At 45.3% G+C, this 24,894-nt stretch overlaps 2 protein-coding genes across 2 annotated transcripts; both read right to left on the minus strand.

Annotated features, from left to right (window-relative positions):
- Nucleotides 1-610: 610 nt before the first annotated feature.
- On the minus strand, nucleotides 611-1,789 carry LOC100842239 (mavicyanin). Its single transcript, XM_003569956.4, has 2 exons — nucleotides 1,502-1,789; nucleotides 611-1,265 (listed from the first exon to the last, which is right to left on the minus strand). Exons 1-2 carry the CDS (start codon nucleotides 1,662-1,664, stop codon nucleotides 823-825), a joined length of 606 nt encoding a protein of 201 aa, XP_003570004.1. The 5' UTR covers nucleotides 1,665-1,789; the 3' UTR covers nucleotides 611-822.
- A 2,630-nt stretch (nucleotides 1,790-4,419) lies between these two features.
- LOC100841639 (tryptamine hydroxycinnamoyltransferase 1) lies at nucleotides 4,420-6,550 on the minus strand. The gene is made up of 2 exons (XM_003569954.4): nucleotides 6,001-6,550; nucleotides 4,420-5,222 (listed from the first exon to the last, which is right to left on the minus strand). Exons 1-2 carry the CDS (start codon nucleotides 6,448-6,450, stop codon nucleotides 4,575-4,577), a joined length of 1,098 nt encoding a protein of 365 aa, XP_003570002.1. The 5' UTR covers nucleotides 6,451-6,550; the 3' UTR covers nucleotides 4,420-4,574.
- Nucleotides 6,551-24,894: the final 18,344 nt, after the last annotated feature.

The raw sequence follows: 24,894 nt of genomic DNA on the forward strand, positions 1-24,894 counted from the left end.
GGCGACTTTTCCGGCTGCTACGTCAACAACGGTTCCCTGGCTCTGACGTGGTTCGAAGGTCCAGAAGCAGCATCGAGCTTCGCTCAAGGCGCGCCACCGGCGAGTGCAGCAGGAAAACAACGACGTTTGCCTACAAAAATTTGCGTGTAATTTTTTTTTACTTTAAAGATGATTCTGTAAGGGTTGGTTGATTTTAATATATATCTTTTCCTTTAAAAAAAAGACATGGCGAGAGGGAGCAGCCTGCTCTTGCATTGCAGCAGGCCACTCTCCCCGCATCAGTTCAGGCGTCGGGGATCTCCACGCCAGCATGCCCTGGAAAGGCCGCAGTATGCCGAGCCAGGCCTGGGCTATAATAATGTGCAGGGTTCAGGAACCAACACAAATTGTGGCCCATGTGACGTGGTTTGTATGGTCGATACATCTAGATCCAAAGTTTCGTGTGCCGTCTTCTCTATTTTGCTCTGGGCCTTTAAAAACAATGTCCCGGCCCTGATCGTGTAGGAGGTTTAGCCACGAGCCCACGATCACGATGTTGTAGTGTCTCACAGTGTTTTCCTCTCTTTTTTACAGGTAGCGCGGCATGCGCGGCGCACGAACGAGACAGCGATTTCGGAAGAAAACGTCATAAACAACGAGGGTCTATATCACAGTGGTAGGAGAAACACGATGGATCTCTACAGAACATACAACAGGCAACCGGGGAGCGCGGAACGGCCCCAAGCAATGAAGAGCCACGGCGCACACACAGAGGCAGCGTGACCCGAACAACAGTCGAACTAAACAGGCTGATAAGAACGTGAAAGCAGCACTGCCTCTCGCCTAGCCCATCAGGGCGAGGCCCATAAGGCCCACGGCCCCAACAAGCGGGCCCATCGCGAAGCGGGCGTCGACGCCGCTGGCCCCGCCGACGCTGTCCGCCGATTTGGTCGAGGTCGCCGTCGCTGGCGTCGTAGCCGCTGGGGTCGTCGTCGCTGGGGTCGTCGTCGCTGGGGTGGTAGTCGAGGGCGTGTCCGACGGCGCGGCGGGCGTCGCGGCGGGCGCGGGGGTGGTGGCTGTGGCCGCGGGGGAGACCTTGACGGCGAGCTTCATGCCGCCGGCGCAGTGGCCGGTGACGCCGCAGATGAAGTAGCGGGTGCCGGGCTTGGTGAGCGTGATCTTGGTGTCCTGGTCGCTGAAGGACTGGATGGAGTTGCTGGCCGAGCACGCGCTGTAGTCCGCCGACCCAACCTCCGCCACGTTGTGCGACGCGCCGTACTGGAACACTGTACGCGCACAGCACAAAGGACCTCACTTTGGTCAGCCTCACCATTGTCACCAAGGCACAATAAATCAAGTTATGGGCCGCCAGCGCCGCTGACACGTACTACATGGACCATTTTGCGGCCCAGCAATCCAACAAAACGGCGCATCGTGAAGACACGCTGTTGGTACAGTTTCATAAAATGCTGATGCTACATGATTTTCAGTAAGAACTGGAAAGCACCGGTACTGCACCTACCAAGCGTGTCACCGACTTTGAAGGTTTTGTCGCTTGCCCAGGTGGTGTAGTCGACGCCGCTGGCCCATCCCGACGAGTCGCCGACGGTGTGGTCCACGGCGAACGCCGGCGCCATGACGGCGAGGAGTACCAGACCTGCAGCCAAAAGTCCATGTCCTGCCATGGTGGTAATAGCAAGGCAAGGAACACCGACTCCTCGCGGATGACTTGCTCGGGGAATTTCAATCAGGAGACTTGGCTGTTGAATGCGAATGCAAAGGATTGCAGGTAGTGATTGATGGTCCGTGCATGGTTACTGCCTATATAGGCTCGGTGAGTCGGTGAAGAAGCTAGCTCGTTGTTCAAAAGAAAGGAAGTCAGTGAAGCGGTGCAGGTAGTACAGTACTCTACTGACTAGCAGGTTTTGGTTTGGTTTGTTCGGGTGCAGTTGGGTTTAGTTGTGCTCGTCACCAACTCTCATCTTCTGCCGTTCCCTGATTCCTTCAACAATCACTAGTGCCATAGGTTACAGGTACCAATGACGCTTAGCCGCTTAGTTGATCACAACAAATAGTTCAGTATGATGTGAAGAAAGCAATATAGCCATACTTTTCTACAAGTGTGTGGAAACAATTGGGGCATCCATATTATAACCTGCTAATGTATGTCACGGTACAGGCTACTAGCTAGTCCAATATTTTACATGCAAAAGCAGCACTTGAATTTCATTGTTCCCCTTTTAGCATAGTCATCTAAACAGAACGACACGGAGGATTGGCTTAACCAAACATCGTAGGAATGTAAAATAGACAATACTAATGGAAACACTAATCTATTTGTAGGAAAAATGTGCACAGTTTGGAAGAAGAAGAATTAAAAAACGCATTCACTCGCAGAAATAGGTCAACAAAAGTACAAGAAGACATTGCGAGGTGGCAAATGTAGGTTGAACGGTTGAACAAACCAATTAATTTAATACCAGCGTGTACCTTTTCTTGGATTTAATATAATCCCTCGTCGTTTGCTTCCCTCGTTGATTGACTGGTTTTCCATATCATTCCATCAAGCAGGTGGGCAGGTGCAGACTGCTGTTGGAGAGTGGACTGTCTTCGCTGGATGGCGAATTAGCGATGCCGAATGAGCCTCCATATTTCGTAAAGCCTTGGATTGCTGGGCTTTGCGAATGAACATACCGATTGAACTTTTGAGAAAAATGGACGCTGAAACTGTTTTTTTCTTCCGAAAACAAAGTGAGTACTCACTATCTCTTTGTTAATATATTGATGCACACAACATTACTGAAAATACAGGGAGGTAGGAAATTCATGGCATATGATGGTGGTCGAAGATGTTGCTAGGTTTTTTAATTGATGCACACAATGTTCCCAGAATACACCTATGCGGGTGCATCATTTACTCAAAGAGACCGTGTCACGGTTACAGGCCCACATGACAGTCATACAAGAATTACTCGGTTACAATCCACGGCAAATGTTTCTAGTTTCGGTGTTGAAGAGCTTGAAGTGCTGCAGGATTTGTCTAAAAAAATGTTGAGGGCAGAAGGCGACTGATCCATAGGAGAAACGTTGAAATGGAGAAGCATGTGCTTGTGTATACAAAGAGGCACTGCGAGTACGAATTAGTGGCTAGTTTGTTAGAGTAACGGCCACACGAAACCGCCGTTTGTAAAACAATTTTTTTAGAGTATTTCCGTTTCATCAAACCACACATTTTGTAAGTAGTGTTTCACATAATCACAATTGACACTAACTATTTCACAGAACCACTATTCTCCAGACATGTCTTTTATTTTTTTTCTAAGAGGTTTTTTACGATACCTTTTACTGTTGTGGGAGAAACGGAGTAGTAAACCATCGGTTTGATTTGGTCAATTTAGACTTTTTTACCATATATCAGTTGGTTTAGATCTGATCCAGAGATTAGACCCAACGGAAAAGCCCAGTAAGCCAAACACGCACCAGGTTTGTGTTCGTCGCCACCGCTGCACTGCACGGCCTCTCCGCTCATCAATGCCGCCGTGCTTATCTCCTCTCCAACGCCATTTCCTTCACCACGGCTGCAGCTCCCTTTTTTTTCTTCGAAAATGGAAGTTTTTATTGATCTCAAAGTTATATCGAGCGATACAACCAAAGAGTATCACACCCCGGTCCTCTGCGCCGAAGCACACACAGCCACACGAGTACGGAACAAAACTCAATTATTACAACGAAAGAAAAATAAAAACTCTAAATGGGTCCGTAAACTAGACCGCCACCCATAGTGGGTAAAAAAATCTCTGACCACTTGCTCCAAACTGCTGCACGCCATCAAAACCAGCTGGTGATCCATAGGCTTAAAAGAATAGACCAAGTACGGAGCCAATGGCTGCAGCCCCTATGCCTCCTAAATTATGCTTCTCAAGTTTCTGTTCAGCAATTTCCGGTTTCTCCGTATCGGTTGTCTCTCTGTTAATTTCAGTGCACTTTGCAGCTCCCTGACTGTTGCTTCTTGCTGGACAATGTCGTGATTAACTTGAACGATCGTGCACTGCGATTCAGGCACGATCTCACCATGGAAGCCAACGGCCCGGACCTGTGCCATCCTGCTCGCTATGTCAACTGACGAGTATAGATACTTATACAAATCCACGTCAATTAATTTGAAATGGAGGGAGTACACAATATGGAACATATTAGGGTTCGGTTGACTAAGCTTTTGATCACAAATTACTTCATTAATATGTGACTAATGCGATCAAAATCATAACCATAAGCAAATATCCTATTAATAGAGTAATTTGTGGTCAAAGCATTGACCAAAGAAAAACTAATACGCCTTCAATTATTGGACGGAGGTAGTAAGTATGCAATGGAGTTGCACAGTAAACATCATAACCTGCAGTATGATCAACACAAATCAAGCATTTTTTTTGTGCGACCTAAAAACAACAAATTTACTTTTATTAATATATATTTTCGTACGTGGAAATCAATATGAATATATGGCGAACACATTTTGCTTAATTATTTGAGTTCCCTGCAAAAGGAAAAGCACAACACTGCCTGACGCAAGATCTCTCTCTGTTTTGGTCGGTCTACATGGGGATGGTCGCGGAGACGAGGAAACCATCGCCATCCGGCATCACGACGACGAGCCCTTCGTCCCCACGCGTCACGATTCTGCACGACACCTGCACGGGCTTGGCGTCCCTGAGCGTGAGCTCCTCCAGCCCCAGGTCGCTCCACTGCGCGGCTTCCAGCGCGGCGTGTCCACCGCCGGCATCCGCGGTGACCGTCTCGATGGTCGTCCCGCCGCGGGCGGAGTCCTCGGGGGCGACGACGAGCGAGAACCGCGGCGGCGCCCTGATGCCGGCGCCGGCGCCGCCGAGCTCCTCGCTGGCCCGCGCGATGCACGCCCTGGCGAGCGCGCGGCGGGATTCGGGCGAGGCGGCGGTGGCGGCGTTGGTGGTCCTGAAGAGCGCGGTGTGGGCGTGGAGGCCGTTGTCTTCGGCGGAAGCGGCGGAGTCGATGGGGTAGGAGCGGATGCGCTTGCAGCAGATCTCCGGGCGCTGGAAGTAGGCCATGTACTGCATCATGGGCCTGATCGCGGCCTTGTTCTGCTCCTTCATCTCGGCGTGCGTGCGCGCCCACGCCAGCAGGAACCGCGCCAGCGCCAGCGGGTCCGCCAGCAGCGTCGTGCAGCTCACCCCCACCGCGTATCCCCCGTCCTGGAACCGGTTCAGCTGCAGAGCAGACGAGTGCATGCATCAGAATTCGTGCTTCTTTCTTTTGCTTGTGCAGCATTAAACATGAACTCATCTCTACTCAACTGTACGTAGTACTGCATTGAATTCCATTTAACGTGTCAGGCTGTTGGGATTGGTCATTCATTGAGTACCACTAGGCACGCAGGAGTTTACACGAGTTCCCGTTCGCGGCCTGCACATGGAGCCGGGCCGCAGCTGGTGACTCTGCTGTGGCTGGCAATGCATTTAACTTGGTAGGTGGTTGTTTATTTCGGCCATATAATAAATGCGTACACCTTACTACCTGCTAACCTGCATGATCCGCTACTTCATCTACGGTTCCAGCAGGCAAGTGATGCGGGAAATAGAATAGTCCAACCATTTGACCGTTTAGTAAACTGATTCCAATTTTTGTGGAAGACTTGATCCTCGAGTTTTATTTTATTTTAGAAAAAGGGCTGGGTTTCTTTACTAGGGCTGCAGCAATCTTGTGCAAGAGCAAGCCGGTTAACTACGGGCAACTGCAAAGTGCAAATCAACTTTTCTTGCCCAAAATAGAATAAAGCGAGCACCTGAAACTGATAACTTGACGTTTGTTTGATGACGAAGGCTACAGATGAACATGTTTTTCTGTCAGACGGGTAGCCCGAGCATCACTGGACTTGACTGGTTAGCTCCCAACCGCTAGTCACGATTGAACGGTCAACGAAAGTAAAACTCATGCAATCGGCGGGCGTTAATACACTGGCCTGGTAAGTCGATGCCCAAAGCATACCTGCATGAAGAGGAGCGAGCACATGTCCGGGTCCTCGGCGGTGACGTCGATCCATGGCGCCAGCGCGGACTCCTTGCGCACCCGGTCCTTGTCCGCCAGGAAGTCCTCCATGGTGGCCTCCACGGTGGCCTGCTGGAACCGCACGCCGGCGTCGTTGAGCTTCACCTCCCAGGACCCATCGCCCCGGCGCCGGAGCCGGCCCGCCATCTCCGGGTAGAAGCACAGCACCTCGCCCAGCGACTCCTTCACCCACACGCCTTCCTCCCACTCCGCCTTCTGCTCGCCGCCGCGGTAGTAGAGCACGGCCCGGAAGCGCCGCTGCAGCGCCGCCTCCGGGAGCGGCGGCGCGGCCACGGCGATCAGCCGCGTCCTGTCGGGCTCCACCACGCGCGTCGGCAGCCCCGTCTGCACGGACTCGATGTGCACCTGTGGCACTGCCGCTGCTGCCATTTTGGGACCGGATCGCGCCTTGTCTGTGCTGTGCGTTTCGCGGCTGGCACAAGGCTGATTGATGTGGCTGATCTGCGAGTCCGGGATGGAGGACGGCTGGCCCGCTATTTATAAGGGGTTGCCAGGTTATCTCACTTGCCCTTGCTCGGAGCAGTAGTTGTATGTGTGTTCCTGGGAGGTTTACAGCATTAATGAAGAATTAATATTCCAATGCCTTAACGCTGTGGAGGCCAATAATGCCAGTATACGTGTAACACCGATACACCACTCGGGTCATGGGATATAAATTTTGCGAGAAGTTTGTCTTTCACTCGCCCAGGCACATTTTGGGTAAGTATCGGCGTTTGCATACGAGAAGTGTCCGGGGTGTAAACTGAAACCCTCTACCTTCCCTAAATCTTCTAGGGTAGAAAGCGTCAGAGATCAGCCGAAATTAAAGACACAAGCCATTGCACGCCGTTCACTCTAGATGACATGGAGAGTCAGTATTGACTCTACCATAGAGTCAGTACTGACTCTTCACGTAATCTAGAGTCAATGGTAAAATAACACGTGCAATTGTTTGTGTTTTTAAACTGACTCTAGATGATTTGTTAGCATTAAATGCGATATTGCACAATGGTTAAAAGATCGACTCTTAGCTAACTCTTAGTCGGCGAGTCTTTCCTTAAGAGTCTGACTCTTCATGAAGAGTCAGTTCTCTTCTCTCTCTCATTTCTTTTTTCTTAACACAAGCAAATTTTAAATAAGAGTCGGTTAAGAGTCAGCCTTTGCGGATGCCCTAACATGCAATGACTAGAGAGAATCAACACTAATAAATTGGTATTCCAGTTTTTCGTTGGGTCTTACCTGTCTCTTTCCTGATTAAGCATGTTCGATCAGATATGGTATTGTCAATGGCAAAAAATGACTTGGGCGATTTCCTTCAAAATGCAAAGAGAAAATCACTACCTGTCACTTACATGTGGGGTATGGGGCCACTTGTAAGTGAGACAAAATGGATCAACTGATCAAAGTGCAAAATAAAAGTGGGGCAAATGATCGATCAAATCCTAAAAAATAAGGTGCACATTACTCATATTTTTTTTTTACCCATGGATGTTAATTGATTTTTCCCAACTAATTAAGTAAACAGCTCGGCTTAGAAAATATCAAATACATGTGTATAACTCTATTTAAAATACAACTCTCTCACGACATATTGCTTGACATATCAAATATCAGATATTCTGTATATTTGTTACTACCCATGAAATCTTTGGCCTTTTATTGCATACAAATGTATACAAGTGTAAAAGCAATGCCACTTGTATTCAATCAAGTCTTGTGTTCTGTTTTCTAGAATCTATAAACTAAGCTAGGATTTATTTTGAATGCGCTTTTCTAGTGTATTTTCGTTATGTGGTTGGTGCCGCCTAATTTGTCCAGAAAAATTTCATGGCGTAACTCACGAGGAACATACGATAGCAAAACAAGAACTCCATAAAAATCATGATGCAGAACATAAGAGCGCACATACTATTTCTGAAAACTCTTATAACTGCTAAAAGCGCACGACTCTATTTTGTTGTTTGTAATACATGTGTATTCATTGATTCGCCTTGAATAGATCATGACGGCAAAATGTGTCGAGGGCAATGATTCAGTCCTTTCGAAGCTAACTGCATCAGATGGGATAGCCTCTATTTGTAGAGAGAATTCCATATTTCCCACTCAAATTTTGCCCATATGTTCAAATGCCACTCAGAATTTCCTTGTTTCAAATTTTTCACTGAAATTTTGCATAGGGTACAAATATGTCACTACCGTTAGTTGACCATTAAGTAAGAAATGAACAATTATCAATTTTTTCATATTGACCAAAATACCCTTGGGTCCACATTTGCAGTGGGGTCATGATTGATGAATCACTCGAGAAACCAATCTGCAGTAATTAGCCAGCCATATGGTCTAGTAAATCTCAGGGCAATCATGTGCCAATCATGGAGTTGCTGAGGGCCCACAGGTTGACCGAAATGTTGAATGGCCCATATTGCAGCTGAAAAGCCCATGGCGTAGGAGAGCGGACACAGGACGTGCGTGCGACTGTAGCGAAAGTTCTAAAAAAATTGTATCGGGAAGAGAAGATGACGTGGCACCATGAGGAAACAGTAATCATTATCACTCATTTCAACTTTTTATGCCAAAATCACTACTATTCATTTTCAATCTTTGTTGAAATTTACTCCAATATAGTGTGTTACTGACATCTTAAAAATCTGAAATTATAAGTTCTCTGAAATAAGTATTTTGTTGTAAAGCAAATCAACATATTACCAAGGGGCGAAATTGTCCTTTTATCTCTTACTTAACGGTCAACTAACGGTAGTGGCATATTTGTAACCTGTACAAAATTTGAGTGGTAAATTTGGAACAAGAAAATTTTGAGTGGCATTTGAACATATGGGCAAAATTTGAATGGCAAATATGGAATTCTCTCCTAATTGTAATGTAAGACCAAATAAAGCGCATCAGTTTTGAGCAAGGCATTTCAGGAGTTCGGTAGACTGCGGACACTGCACTTTTATTTTTCGGAAAGCCCTCTTCAGGCCCCAAAGCATCTTGAACGAGTTCAAACCTAGCTTCATGCTGATTGCTGAACTCTGTCATCCTGCAGCTTCAGTGAATGGCTAGGAGCCTAGGATAAAAAAATCCATTTCATTTAGCAGTTTATTTTTGGATTTATTTTTACGGATTTGCTATTTCTCGGGTGACCAAAGAAAAAATTATTTCTAAGTCGATATTGATAACTATCCAACCTAATCATTAAGATTCATGCAGATAACGGAAGGATGACAAAATCTTCATCAACAGACTGTAAATGTTGACTGAGAAATGTTCAATCCCTTACTTTTGTCCACTAACCGATATGATAAAATTTCTGGACGCAAGTCTACGATTAAGATCCCGACAGAGGTAGTTTAATTCTCACCTACGGCATCAATATCAAAAAAAAAAATCTCACGTACGGCATCATATCTTGATAACGACTGCCAACAATATGGGTCTGGATTAAATTAAATTGCCAACCTAACTAGAGGTACATTCGTGTGCCGGTATGGCACAATTATGGAGGCAGCTATCAATAATTATCTGCCAACGGTATGCATGGATCTTGATCTGAACAATCTAACAGGCAAACTAAATGTGGATGGAATAGCAATAAATAGTATCCAATTGCTATTTGTCAGAATATATTCGGATTGAAATAAGTTTTTTCGAAGTTGTGATTTAATAAAGATAATTTTTAAACAACGATATAGCCATATCAATTCATTAAAGGAAGTACAATAGAACAGAACAACAGAAACAACAATATGACCCCAATAAAACCCTAAAGCTTCGTCAAGCTTCGAATTCAATGTTTTTAGATCCATCTTTGATATCTTGACATTTCTATATATATATGATGTTGAACTTGTAAAACTGCAAGTTTGCATAGGTTGGAAACCCTAAGAATTTTGAAAAGCCGCATGAGTCATCCACCTGAAAATGTGAGGACCAATTATTGTTGGGGTTAATTCGATACATGCCACTGCGATATTGGCGATTTTGAAAAATGGTACTGCACTTTTCATCTTTTGAAAAATGCCATTGCATATCTGTAGATTCTTCGGAAAATGTCACTTCAATGGGTCGAATGATGCTGCAGTGCATTTTTCAATGGATAAATTTACAGTTGTATTTCTCGAAATCGCCAAAATTGCAGTGGTATATATATCAAATTAACCCATTATTGTTACGCACATCTCTGAGGTGACGAGCAAGCCAAGGCCAAAAACATGAAAAAATGAGTCACGAGTATAACTGACTCTATGAAGTATTACACTATGGCTACGCCAATAGAGAGATGGAGGCACACGAATCCAATAAACATGAGAATTTGACAGGAACACAAGAGTCAACAGTAAAATATGAGATTCTTAAAAACAGAGTAGGCATCAAACGTAAAAGAGGTTGGAGAGAGAGTCCATACTCCATAAAAGAGCATGACAGCATCCATGCCTTATTATCCGATAGTTTATAGAAATATTTGTAAACGCCTGAAATTTAAAAATGGATGAAAAATATTTGCAGTTCTTCATGGATGGTCTAAGATCGGATTGACACCACAGCGTGTAGTCCGCGCTAGCTCAGACGTAGAGTACGAGTTACTCCTTCCGATTCATAAATAAGTGTCTCAGATTTAGTACTCCCTCTGATCTTAAATTCTTGACTCAAATTTGTTCAAATATGAATGTATTTATTCTTAATATTTTAACAAAAATTTAGATCGGGAAAGAGTAGCAAACTGCAGTCCTGGATGTTGGGACCAATTAGCAGCGTAGATGTGCCGGAGCCTATTTATGCAGGCGGGTTGGTTTCGCAGTCGGTCATGGTAATGGTCAGGTTTCATGGGGGAGTTGAAGGACGTACGTACCGGTGCGAATTGCCGCCTTGCCGGTGCCAACTAACTTCGTTGGATCAACTTGTCGTCTTCATGGTCTAGTTGTTTACGAGCGTCAAGTCCGAGCACTTTTTCCTGGTGCGCGGTCACCCACGAATTTGCAAACTTCAGTTAGATCTAGCTAAAGACGTCTTGTAATATGGACCATTCATTTTTTTAGATGCAAGGACCAAGACTGATAGTCCCCAATACTTCATCATGGATATCTGAAGTACCATCTAAAAAAAGGGAAGATTAAAGAACATGAGTAAGATCGTAAATTATTGGAAAAATGGGTTGGTTTAGGCTTTTCCACCCTTCTTGCCTGCCTATTTTTTGTAGGGAAAAGATAGCCAATTCCGTCATTTCGATAAGATAGACAGAAGTAAGGGGTTCCGAGAGGGAGGAGTAAAAGATCTTACAGATCAGTGGAGCACGTTTGGGATCTGCTCTGAATCTCCTCCCAAATCAGATAAGCTACGTCAAGGGCGGGGAGCGTCTTTCTAAAAAAAAGATCCTCCATTTTTTTATCTAAACCTGTTGTTGTTCTAGAAAACAACAAGAGTAAGGGGTGGCAATGCTCGATGGCACAAGTGCATGAATAGTATGCAGGACGTGTACGCCGGCCTTAGAGCATCTCCACCAACAGGAGAAAACTGGCTCCCAAAACCAAATACCTGTTTTCTCTCTCCTCCAAACAACTCCACTAGCTCTCCTAAAACACTTTACAATCAGTAAATTTTTTGGGAGGGAGGAAAAACCTCTCTCATCCCCCCTCCAAATAGGGAGGCAACACCTGGAGTAGAAAAAAAATTCCTCCTCCGTGTTCACTCCCAACTGCCGCCAACTTCCTCCCGCCGCCGCCAAATCCTCGCTGCGCCGCTGCCCAGAAGTCCCCACCGCCGCCTAGAGGGTCACCGTCGGCCCCAACTCCATCCCCCATCCCGGCCCGGAGGTTGCCCGCCCCTTCGCGGCCCCGCCCCGCCCGCATCAGCTCGGCCGCCGCGGGGCTATCTCCCTGGATCTGTCGCCCCATCTTCCCGACGTCCACGCTGCCCCCGACTCCCTCCATCGTCGCGGCCGGCGACTCCCTGCACCACCGCCCCTGCAACATGAAGAAGGCCACTGGCCGGGCCTGCCATGGCCGCGCCACCGGAGCCCGTCGCCCGGACACGGAGGGACTTGCCAGATGTGTCCCCGTCTGCCTCTGGCATCAAGTCGGGCGGGGGAGGACTCGCCGGTGGTCAGCTCTAGCTTCGCCGGGGATGTTCAAAGGAAGCCGAGGGGAAAAGATAAGATAGGCACAGACAGGTTGCCCCTGTGTAAGATGGAATATAGGCAGCTGGTTTTTCTCATGCCGGTGGAGAGAAAAACTGTGAAGGAGAAAAACCTGTGTTTTCTCACTCCCAAAAACGAGTTTTTCTCCTCCACTTTTTCTCATGCAGGTGGAGATGCTCTTATAGCGAAGATCGCCGTACACTTGGACAAGTTGACACATCAATATTTTTTTGAATAGATTCGGTCGACCCTGCGGGTACGACTTAGTCCTATGTTAGGAGAGGCTTCGAGGGGGTTGTTAACCAAGTGCGTGGGCCGAGCTCGTCTACTCAAGTCACCTATAGGGAGAGATCTTTCGGGGCCGCCTCGGATTTGGGCCGAACTTGTCTTCCCAAGTAGCAAGGTTAGGATACCCTCAAGACTCTAACCCGATCCCTCTACTTCGAGTCGAGGCCGTACTAGACGACCCAAAATCTCGAAACTAGGCTTCTTAAGGTGCGTCCTCGAGGTCGCGTCGAGATTAGGCTCGACCCAAGCACTCGAGAGCAGGCCCTTTAGGTTGCTCTAGCCCTCTCCCCTTGATCTTATTCAAGTTGAGAGTGAATGATACATGCCCCATGGGGGCATTTATAACCTAGGGGTACATGACAAAAGACCATGGTTACCCTTGAGGGAGAGAGAAAAGTGAGGGCAAAGCGATAAAAAGTGCTTCTTCGTCCATAGCTTTTATGTGCACTAAGTGGGGAAAGTATGGGTTGGTTCATGGTCCACCATGCACCAAAAGTCTCGTTCCTACACCTTTCTCGGCCCTTACTCAAGCTCCTCTTCCTTTGACCATGGTATGAGAGGCTTGACTTGTTGAATTCTTTGACCGGCGCCTAGTTGACATGACTATACCTTGTTGGCAAATTGATTGATCCTTGGAGTTTGTTGATTTGGTCGTCGCCACATAAAATTATGGCCCGTTCCATATAAGAATTTTATTTTATTACAACAAAACCAATGGCATAGCTAGGAGCGTGGCCGGGTAGTCCATGGACGACCCTGAGATTTTCCTATCCTCTATATAACATAGATAAAAAAATACAAAACATCAAAATAAATAAATTTGTATGAATATTTTTACCGTTGGACCACCCTAAAAATTTTAGTTGGGTACTCCTTGTCCAATGCCCATACGAAACGGAGTATTAGGCACCATCTGACTTGCCTTGTACCAGATGTTTAGACTTGTTTAGCGTTCTAGCAAATTATGGCTGCCTATTTTGTCAACGGGATTCTGAAAATGCAGAAACAAAAAAAGAGAGTAGGAACTCATTATTATGCATGTTGAATCTCGTAAGAATTAAAGCACAGTACACAAGATTTTGTGCTGAGGATATTCATATGGAATTCCTATAAAATAGAAAACACAAAACAACTACAGAGTGTCAATAGCACGGGCGTTTGGTAGGGTTCCGGTCCGTCCCCTGTGATTTTCACCCGGAAAAAAAAACTACAGTGTGTCCAGACAAACAAATGAATTTTACGTCATGCAATTACTTGGGCTGAGGCGCAACCCGATGCAACTACTTGGGCTGAGGCCCTCGGCCGTACAAACAAGATTCCTGATGCAACTCTTGTGCTGAGACGCTCGGTCGTCGGCCCAATCTGCTGTGCAAGATGATGGGCCGCGTTCCGTGTTATCGTCTGTTCAAAGAAAAGATCGACGCCGCATGTCCATACGAGAAAAATTCAAGCCCGACCGTACTTGGCCCATCTCATTTGGACCATATAAGAAAAGCATGAGCTGGTTTGTTGTTGCTGGTACAGCACGCACGAAAATGCTGCCGGCCTGTGAGAGAAACGGTACACCGAGAGACGAGCTGCAGACAGTGTGACTGCCTGACTGTGTGAGCAAGCAGGTGTGGTTTGGGGAGCCCGGGAGGATCTACAGTAATTGTTGTCAAACGATACACCGTCCATGTTTTACTGACCAGCTAATACACTCGTGCGTGTATACGACTACTACATCTTGAAGTCCAGAACCTTCAAAAAGACTTTTTACGTACGTGCTGCAACACGCTGACTTTATTCTTTCGGATTCTTTTGTCCCAGACTCCTCCAATACGATCGGCTCACGGGATTCACATGGATCATTGGAGGTCGAAAGAACGGAAACATCTTTATGCGGCATGCGGCGCTATCCCCATCAATCCAGGTCGCTTTCCACGGGCATTCTGGCGCGTGTCCTAGAGCTCCATAGCCTTGCCGAAGCTCCTTTAATTTTTACAGTCACTCCTTTCCCTTGCTTGGTTCGTATTATGGAGCTTCTCCTCCATGAATTTCTCCTTTTATTTAGTTGGACCAATGTCCAGTTATCGACACCGCTCATCTCTGGCCATGGGCGGTCCCTGCACGTGATTTTGCCTTTTTATCTTTCGAATGATCCTATCATCCTTTCCTTTTTATTGTTTTAGAATTTCTTTCGCGTTTAGATCCTGCTCTACGTTTGTGAGATTCGTCGACCCCATGCACAATGGCGCAGTAGAGGTCCACGACCTGCCGCGTGGGCATGGTCGGCCCCGCCACTCCCCGCTAACAGTAGCTGTACAGCATATCGGCACCAAACAAAGCTTGGCATGTGATAAATGATGTGCCTTTCGTCTAGATTTTTTTTGTTGGAACCCGAAGAACTTGATCTATTTATTAATTAAGAAGAATAAAGTTATTCACGTAAAATCGGGTAAAAACCGTAACAAACGTCCATGGCGCCATCATGGAGCATGACCGCACCAAGAAACACACTGGCCGACCTGGCCACCCACACTCACTCCACTCACGCAGCCGAGAAGATGCCCGTCGAGATTGCTCGCAGAAGTCATCGTCATCACACAAACACTACTCCTGAGCTGGCGACTCTGACATCCCCACCAACGCCCAAGAACGGGTCACTGCCTCCGCACGCTCGCAAGCTCGCGTCAGCCCATGCCAAACAGTCGGCCACTCATGCCAACGACCAAGTGGCGCCGATTCTGATGCCGAGCAAAGAAGGGACGATATGCAATGCTTGCGCCGAATAGGAATCCCGCAGATTCTGACCACCCATCACCAAGTCATCGTCATCACGCATCACTCCTCTGAGCTGGCGACTCTGACTTCTCAGCGACGAAGCAAAACAAACCTTGGAGAGCCATCAAACACGTCGGAAGGACCGACTACCAAGAACCATCGCCGCAGTCCAAACTCCACTTGACCGTCGTCGTTGCCACAAGAGACGCCAACGAACTCCACACAGCCAGGCGCCCACAAACCGCAGGTCCCATGGTCAATGCCTCCTCCACAAGCGATGCCTCCAAGGAGGGAAGTGACGCAGCTAGCGCCACCAAAAATGGATCTAGGATTCCCTCGGAGCTCGGCTAGCGAGGAGAAGGTAGGACCAGGCCAAATCAACGATGCCTCCAAGGAGGTGGACGCCCACGGACGTTGCTATCGCAGGCTCCAGCCAAGACCAAGCCATCTCTACAACACATATGTCTTGTAGAGATATTTTCATTGAGGCAATATACTCTTTGTCTCTACCCAGAGACAATTTTGAGACAGAGCTTCATGTAGAGGCAGTCTATGAGGCGCTATGGATAATGTCTTAAATATAGAGACACTAGTTGAGACATTATGGTGTAGAGACATTTTTTGAGGCATTTAACAGATTGTCACAAGACTCGTGTAGAGACATGGTTTTGAGATACTTGATGAAATGACCTTACGGTATGGTTAGAGACACTATTTGAGACATATTTTATGTCGTGTAGAGACACTCTTAGCAAGTTTGAGACATGTAACAGACTACTCGTAATAATTTCATTAGAAGTATAAGCAAGAATTGGTATCAGGTTGAGATGGTTAGGTGAGTATGTAGTTTTCCTTAAGGTCTTGAGTTCGAGGATTGATTTCAACATGATTTATTCAATGTATATTTTCTAGAACATGAGTATAGAGACACAATTTAATGTCTTTACAAAATGTCGCATTGAATGTAGAAACAAAATAGTGTCTCTATGAAATGTCTAAAAAGTATAGAGACACAATGCAATGTCTTTACGAAATGTTGTATTGAACGTAGAGACGGTATAGTCTTTACGAAATGTCGTATTGAACGTAGAGACGGTATAGTCTTTACGAAATGTCGTATTGAACGTAGAGATAGTATAGTGTCTGTATGCAATGTCTAAAACAATAGAGATGGTTTATTAGTGTCTCATCACACATAGCGACACTGACCGTAGTGGCAGTTTTGTGGCATTGTACCAAGTGTGTCTAAAGTAATGTAGACACAATTATAGTGTCTCTACGAACAAAAAATAATGTCTCTACGGGCTATTTCTCTTGTAGTGATCGTCGGCCCACTCCAGCCCGCGCCTATGCCAGCGCTGCCGACCCCCGCCAACCTCGCCGGCCACTGCAACTCAAGCCCACGCAGGCCGCCTCCAACAATCCGAGCACATCAGACCCGCACAGGAGGTCGCCGCCACACCCCGGAGCCGCCGCCGGCAGTCACCTTCACTTCACCCGAGGAGAAACTCCCGCGCGCCCTGCAACTCCGAGCCGTCTGAGAAGAAATGCCCCCCCGCCGTCCGCCGCCGCCGCCGTCCGCCTATGGGGGCTTTGCCTGCCGGCCTACTCCGGCGGCAGCGAGGGGAGGACGAGACGTGGGGGAAATAGTTGGCGGCGCTAGGGTTTGCCCGCCCGAGCAGCCCCTGGGGCTGGGAGCGATGCGGGGGGAGAGGGATATCCAAGAGGCTATAAGATCATATTTGTTTAGATTTTTTTTAAGACCGCCTACAATACCGTTATCTGGTAAGATAAATATTGAAAGCGCAATTTTCTTCGAGGCGCACGATAGACCCACAGTTCACTCACAAAGTCGATCACGCCAGTATACCACTGATCACAAGCGAGGCATGTCTTCAAAACACGCTAGCAAACAACTCTTGATATGGTGCCTATTTAACACGTACTCCTACCGTCCTACGTGTCCACGTACAAAATGTAGCATATTTTTGGTAACCATAGAGATTACATTTGAGTTGGTTGCGAACCTATGATTGTTGTCAAAACGATGAACTCCGGAAAATGGATGGTTTCTAAATTGAGGAGTGTAACCATTCGTTGTTATCTTCCAAACCAGTCCCTAGTACATCTAACATTACTTCTGGAGAAGTTGGTGAATTTTCTGCTAAGAGTTCAGATCGATCCTACTGAAGTGAAGTTTGAGAAATATAGTACAGGAGTTAAATGTAATTCGACAGATTCGCTCACTGTACTTTACAACAATTTATGTCATCAGGCCATATAGTAATGACCCAAAAATTAAATTAAGAATAATAAATAATACTAAAATTTTACTATGGACAATTAAGGTTAAGCATGTGTATCATGTCATCATCTCATGTATTAATAATTGTTGTATCGATTTAAAACTTTCGCGACCACTATTGTATTACCATTTTTCAAACCTCAGTAAAATAACCATTCCCAACTCCTGAAACTTTTTGTACAAAATCACATATATGTAAGATGAGCAAATTAAAAATTTCAGGTCAATCGGAATTATTTTACTACACGCTTTTATTTTAAACCTGATTTGAATCTCTGTGTTTCTCAAAAATTCAAACTAGATCCAAAAATTTCGAAACTTTTATGTAGGTGTAAAACACCATTCTAGACCTACCCTCAAAATTTCATCAACTTCTGAGTTCGTTTGGACTATCAAATAAATTGTACAAACTTTAGAACATGTTACTCCGTAGTAGAAGAATAGAAAGGGAGGACTTTTGACACGACAACCACTACAGGGCCACATCTTGGGCCTCGTCGCTCACGGAAGCCCAATACGTGCTACGATTCTACCAACTGGGCTTGCTGAGTCCGTAGCTTCTTAAGGCATCGAGAGCAGTAGGAGAGGGTTGAGCTTTATGATCTATCATCCGTGACACCTTATTTCCAAAACCTATAAGACTCCTAAGGAACTAGACAGAAATCCCCAAATTCAGGCTCCATCCTTACTCCAATTCGATCAAATCCTTAGTAGGCACATAACATAGTGGTATCAGAGCAACCGATCCTGGAGAGACCAAGCTACTACACCAAGCAGGCAAAATTACTCATGTCGCGGGAGGCGGCGATCGCGGATCTGGCTTCGGCGGTGAAGGAACTCGTCGCTGGCCAAGGGACGCAGGTGGCGGGGAAAGAGCGTCTCGTGGCGGAGTCGATGACCCTTCGTGATACTGTGATGGAGGTCGCCGGCCAGTGGTGGCCACAAGTCGAGGTCGACATGGAGGATCTACATCGGCAACTCGGCGACCTTCGTACCCAGGTGGACACCCTCCTCATCAATCCGCGGGGCGAAGGCGCAGGGATCCGCAGCTCAACGGTGGTACGACACTGATCGGTGCCCATTTTAAAACTATTTTCAAACACATTTGGTACTGATCATGCTTGAATTTGAATTAATTCTATCAAAAAGGGCCAAAACTGTCATTTTACAGCACTGCATGTCTTTTTGCAGAAAAGGTGCGAAAAGGCACCAAAATTCTTCTTCCTACTACATCATGAAGAAAAAGGTGCAAAGAAGCATGGAGGAGAAAAGCAAAAGCAAAGAAAGGGAAAAGGAGAAGGGACGATCAAGCTAACAGCTGACTAGAAAAGGGATCTTCTTTGGTGTCAAGTTTGCTAAATGAAGGGGATGGGTGCACAATTCAAAAGATGATATTCACAGCTTAGGAAGAGAGGAGAGAAGAGAGCATAAAAGGCAGAGGCTTCCCTGCGTCACACACACAAGCTAAGGGAGAGGGAGTGGTTGAGATCAAGAATTATGGAGAAGAAAGGGGAAGAAGAGAGGAAGCTGCCAGATCCAAGGCTGTTTTGGGTGATTTGGAAGCATCTACACCGAAATCTTTAGTGTTGTAGGAGAGGCTCCTACTGTTTTATACACACACACACACACACACACACACACACACATATATATATATTATTAAATAAAATATTTACATATTTACAAATGTGCAAACAGGGGCATTCCCCTGCTAATCAGAAAAGATTTAACAAGCTAGTAAGAGAATGTGAAAGGGATTGAGGCACCCTGTAGCCAAGCAAAGATAAATCAGAAGTGAACTTAACTAGCCAACCCTGGAAAGTGGCAGGCTCTTTCTAAAAAACAAACTTCTTTCTAGTCTTCCAAATGTTCCAGGCCGCCAAAGAAAACACCTCAAAAAAGAGAGGGTTATTGAATCGATTTTTAATCTTTGGAAGAGCTTCAATGAAGGATGTGTTTCTTGGTCAGATATTGTGAATATGTTGCCAGCACCTCAAAAAAGAAAGGATGAAGGATGTGTTTTTTACTATTGTTAGGCTGGATCATCATCTTCCTTGTATCAATTTCTCTTCTGCTGCAAGAAATTCTGTAAACTCTGATCCTATTCTTCTCTATCTTTAGTTCTTCAAATGTTCTTGTTGTTCCTGCTGAAATTATGTAACCTACTGCTGAATCTTGTCTGCGACTTAATTCTGTTGGCAGAAGCTTAATATAATTGTTGTGTTTGCTCTGTTAAATGTTATCCTGTGAAGTTTATGTTGTATTAAATTGTTTACCTTTAATTAGTTGTCCTTGTGTTTGGTCTAGTGGTGACATGATCTGACTGTGATTGCTCTTCTTCCTGATCTAAAACTCTATCCTTGTCCAAACCCTTGGGGTCAATCTTCTCTAGTTCTTCTACAAGTTCATCTACCCTTTTCCAAAACCCCTTGCTTGCTAAAAACCTGAACTCTGTCTCTGGTAGATCTGTTCTGCTAGTGTCGTTTTTCTTCAGTTAAGTTGTTAGTTCTGTCTGTTCTTCAGAAAGTTCAGTTAAGCTTTTGCCAGATTTGCTACAGTCAACAGAAATACCAAAATTATTAGTTCTACTTTGTTGTTTAATTTTCAGTCAAAACCCTGAATATTTGTGAGTTTAGCTTGAGATTTGGAAAGGAATCATTGCATTAATTCCTGTGGAGAACTTCATTTAAATTATTGCTAAAACTACAGTTTGATCAGTTGGCGCCGTTGCCGGGGATTAATCAATGGTTGCTAACTAAAATCTCTAGACTAAGCCTTGTTACTTATTACTGTAATTTTGTTGTTGCTTCGGCTTATTAGGATACTAACTCTTAATCAGTTTCTTAGTTGTGCTTGTGTGCAGAAGAATTGCCTTTTAAATGCAGAAAATTGCTGTATGCTCACAAGAAAGCAGAGAAGACAGTTGTTAGAGAGTTTAGAGCCCCTGGTGATGATTCGGGTTGGGGGAATCGGCAATTTCATTTGCATCATACTCCCCATCTTCGTTTGGATTTTTCACCATTTGAGGGCAAGCTTCCGGACGTGGCAATGGCGTGAGGCCTATTTTAGGGTTCACGGGATGCATCCAGACTCCTGGATCGATAGAACCACAATTTACTTCTCTGGTGTGGCTGCTCTTTGGCTTGATCAATGTTCTTTTCATTTTGATAAAATGAATTGGGAGGACTTTTGCTTTTAAGTTTGTGAACAATTTGGGCAAGAGGAGTATCAACAAGTGTTTCGACAGTTTTTTCACTTGAAACAATTGGGTTCGGTAGCTGAGTACACTGAGAAGTGTTCCGAAACTATGCATGCTCTCAAGGCGCACCATGCTTCCTGGGACCCGAATTTTTTTTCCATTCCCGTTTTGTGGAGGGGTTGCGTGATGATATAAAAGCTGTCGTGTTAGTTCACCGCCCCAAGGATTTGGCTTACAGTGATCTCTGTTGCTTGTTTACAGGAGGAGGCGCTTGCGTTGGGCCGTCGCAAAGAGGCTAGCCGCTCGGTGTTGTAGCGAGCCAATTTATGAGGCGCCTTGCTGCTTCCTCCACCACCTCCTCGTGTTGGTGTTGGTGTTGGTGCGGAGGACAAGCGCGGTCGGGAAGCGTGTTTTTCTATTACAATGACGCGAACTCTGCTAGTACTAGCTTATAGTTATCCTTGCAGTACTAGTTTTTTTGCTTCGATTACGCCAACTCTCATTGTCTAAACAGATCGCACGTGGTGGTTGAGCGGCCGGTTAGTGATACGTGTGCATCATCGCCGAATCAACCAGCATGTGAGAGCTTTTGGGGGTGTGCCCATCTCCCCATTCCAGCGGCCGGATATGTATCTCTCGGTCGCGGGCCAAGCGTTGCGCACATGTAACATCGTCCACGAACACGTGCCTTCGAGTTCGAGACCGTACGTGCACGACAGATCCACTCGTGCGAGTCTCGCAACATTCTGCCGAAAAGCAAGACCCCGTAGCTTTTAATTTCGTCCATCACACGCGATCGAGTAGCTAGCGACTAGGAATTCAGCACGAGGAACTCGACGCTCTAGTTAAATTTTTTTTGTTAGCGCACAACCGCGCAGGTGATTCGGAAACATGCATGATCCAATTGAAGCGGGCGAATTCTTTCGGCGCATCAGACCGCTGGGCCTATTCATTCAACCTCACGGAGATGTTCTCCCTGTCTTTTGCACGGCCAAACGGTTGGAGTAGATCGAAGAGAACGTCTCCCGAGCCTTTTGCATCAGCAAGAAAGAACTCTTTCCGTACACACATACGAGCATAAAGTAAAGAAAAGATCCAGGGGGCGTTTGTTTGAGCCCACAATTGAATTGTCAGAGATTTGGTTGCCAAAATATTTGTTAAGATTTGGTTTGTCCATGTGTTGGTCAACTTTGACAGAATGAACTAGAGTTGACAGTGAAACATTGGCTTGCAAAAAATTAGCTTTCATTCAAATCTTGGTAGATGACGTGTGTTATCATGCACGTTGGTTTTGGTAATACAAGATAGAAAGAACTCAAATATCAGAATAATTTACAAAGACACGAGACATTATAGTTATATTTTCAAAAAACTAACTCATATTCCAGTCAGTAACTGAAAAGAGGTTTGAGTATGTTTTATTTTTTTAGGTTTGTTAGTGCCTCAATTTTGGGCGTCAGGTGTGTGCAATTTTTGTGGAGACGGGCTGTTGATTTTTGACAGCCCACTCGACGCTTTGTTTTCTGTTTTTCCCGAGTGAGTTGTCGGTTCAACCGATTGTATTCTAAAACAGCACTCAACTCCACCTCGGCCTAGCTTTATCCAAGTGGCCCGATGGTTATGGTCACTAATGACGAGGAATGAGAGGGGCCGGTTCAGTTTTGTCGTCCTAAACGTAGTCCGCGTAAGTTTTCTTAAAATACATATACATTTAGACTCTTCAAGATAAATACTGATTAATCATTATACTCTTACCTTTTGTTCAAAATAATTTAAATGTTGTCCTATTGGATGAAGGAAGGTGGAGCCAAAGAAAATAAAGACTCAAAAAGTTTCAAAGAGAAAATAAAAGCTCAAAAAGTGCAGCTACTATACCAAGATCTTCTTTTTTGAGCATGCTAGCCAGGTAAAGTCAGGCGATACTAGATCGTAAACAAATGACACCAATTAACGCAAAGTCAGTGGGGGGAGAGCCAACTAAGCAACTTGGTCCAGTGGATTCGTCATTCATTAGTACCCTGCTTGGGTGGTTTAGCGTACATGGCCAACTCACACGACTGAACTTCAGGTTGCTGCCACGGCAGCCCATCCGATCGTCCATCGCATTGTTCACGCAGGCAAATGAAGATGAGGCTTGCTTCGGTACAATGAATCTATCCTCAATTTATTGGCTAACCGCTCTCCTCCGTCCACAATGACCTGACCAATCACTTATGTTTTGGCTGATTAGTCATGTCCGTACACATGGACTGACAAATCAATCCGTACTGTCAATCTGGAACCATTCAAATACTCAACACATCTCTCTTGCCTCCCTAACTTCTTATCTCCGTTTTACATTAATAGGAAGGTGGTGAGCGATGAATTGATCTCATTGAGATTTCGCGACCCGGCAAGCTTTCTCTAAAACGCGTATACAAATCCTGCAAATGAAGATAGCCATGCACACTACTGCTACTCCCTCCGTACCAAAATATATCCCATATAAATTTGTGCACTTGACCAAGACAGTTCTCATTTTTTAATGACTGGTCACTCGTATTGGGTTAATAATAAATGGGTGCGAGTAGTTATTGGCCGGATAAAAATGAGGTGTATTGTGTAACAAATGAAAAAAAAATCTATACACGTTGTATTGTGAAATGGAGGGAGTAGTATTTTTGTGTCCATGGTTTTCGCGGCTCTCGTCGTGTGGACTTGTTCACTAAACTCATTGTGTAATGAATTTCCAGTATATCATGCCAATTTATATTGTGTAATGAATTTCAGTATACACGTTGTTTGGGAGCCATGGATTACACGGGACATTGTTTGACACTAATATTTGTTTAATGTTTGCATAATACTTTCCATTCAAAATACAGAAACACTTGAAGTGCCAAATGAGCCGTTTGGCAGCCATGGATTACACGGGATAATTTCTAGATTTCTTTCATAATACATCTCATTTTTTTCGAAAAAGGGAAGCGATCCCCGGCCTCTGCATCAATTGATGCGCACAGCCATTTTTATAATACATCTCATTTTTGTAGCAATTAAAAGCAGTCCTCGTTCTAGTGTTTTCGGTTGGAAAGAGATTTGAAAATATTAGGTGAATACATAATCCACCTAATCCCTAGATTTCCGCCCACAAAATACACTAGTACGTCTTCTTTTCCGGTATACAAGGCCTACGCATACCCCTATGTCGATGATATAACCAATGTGACGTTAGTTCTACATCAAAAATAATCATTCGAAATTTCAAGTGTTCTATTTCTAATATACTTTTGCTATATCAAATTTAGATTATATTGATCGAACTACTGATCTAGAGATATGTGTGGTCCCTGTATATACTGGAAAAAAGGAGCACCAATCAAGACCAAAAAATGAAGAATCGCTAACGAGGTGTTGGACAAACGAGCCTAGGCTTCACCATGATGGAACAAAGCTGACGGTGGTGCTAGTACCAGGGACAAAGACGATGGTTTGTGGCCGAGTGTTTGCTCAGTTGTGCTGCCGTTTTCGCGTCATTATTACGATGGGCCTCTGTAATAATTGAGAGTGCATGTGCTGGAACTCACAAGAGAAATGATACATGGACATCTGGTTTTATTTTTTAACGGAAATATGGAACCGATGATGTTTTCCTCCGTGAGAATCGTAAATGGAGTAAAGTTTTATTTGCCTCGTTTCAACAAAACCCTGTTATGAGTAATGAGATGAAGGCTTCGTAAATCATATCCAATTCTGGACAATGATCACTGTTGGCTGACACTGTAGTATGCAATTGAAGAAAATAACACGTTGAAAAAACGAGCGAAAAGCACTTTCCTTGGGAAAAAAAGGTGTTTCACTATCAGGAGAAAAGGACCTTGTCAGTACAGAAAATTCAGGGAACACAAGATTGCGCGATAGGCCAACACGTGGTATCAGGAGAGCCTGGTCCAGCTGAGCAACACGTCAATTCCCATTCGAAATGTATTTGCGTTTAATTCTTCACGAAAATACTCCAGTCCTTACCGTTCCTCCGAGCTAGTAGAAGAGATCAGATCAGCCTTGCGAGAGCGAGAGCGAGACCGAGACGAAGCAAAGATTTGAATGGAGTCTCGTTGTGGTGTCACACACGGACACACCAGACCCCGGACACGGTGTTTTTGACTG

This window comes from Brachypodium distachyon, chromosome 3, assembly GCF_000005505.3.
Source record: "Brachypodium distachyon strain Bd21 chromosome 3, Brachypodium_distachyon_v3.0, whole genome shotgun sequence".
Classification (NCBI taxonomy): Eukaryota; Viridiplantae; Streptophyta; class Magnoliopsida; order Poales; family Poaceae; genus Brachypodium; species Brachypodium distachyon.

Excerpts from the sequence above, each read along its gene's own strand:
- LOC100841639 (XM_003569954.4), bottom strand. The coding sequence starts at position 6,450 with ATGGCAGCAGCGGCAGTGCCACAGGTGCACATCGAGTCCGTGCAGACG. Across the intron at positions 5,223-6,000 it reads GCTCGCTCCTCTTCATGCAG|CTGAACCGGTTCCAGGACGG; the intron begins GTATGCTTTGGG and ends TCTGCTCTGCAG.
- LOC100842239 (XM_003569956.4), bottom strand. The coding sequence starts at position 1,664 with ATGGCAGGACATGGACTTTTGGCTGCAGGTCTGGTACTCCTCGCCGTC. Across the intron at positions 1,266-1,501 it reads CAAAGTCGGTGACACGCTTG|TGTTCCAGTACGGCGCGTCG; the intron begins GTAGGTGCAGTA and ends GTGCGCGTACAG.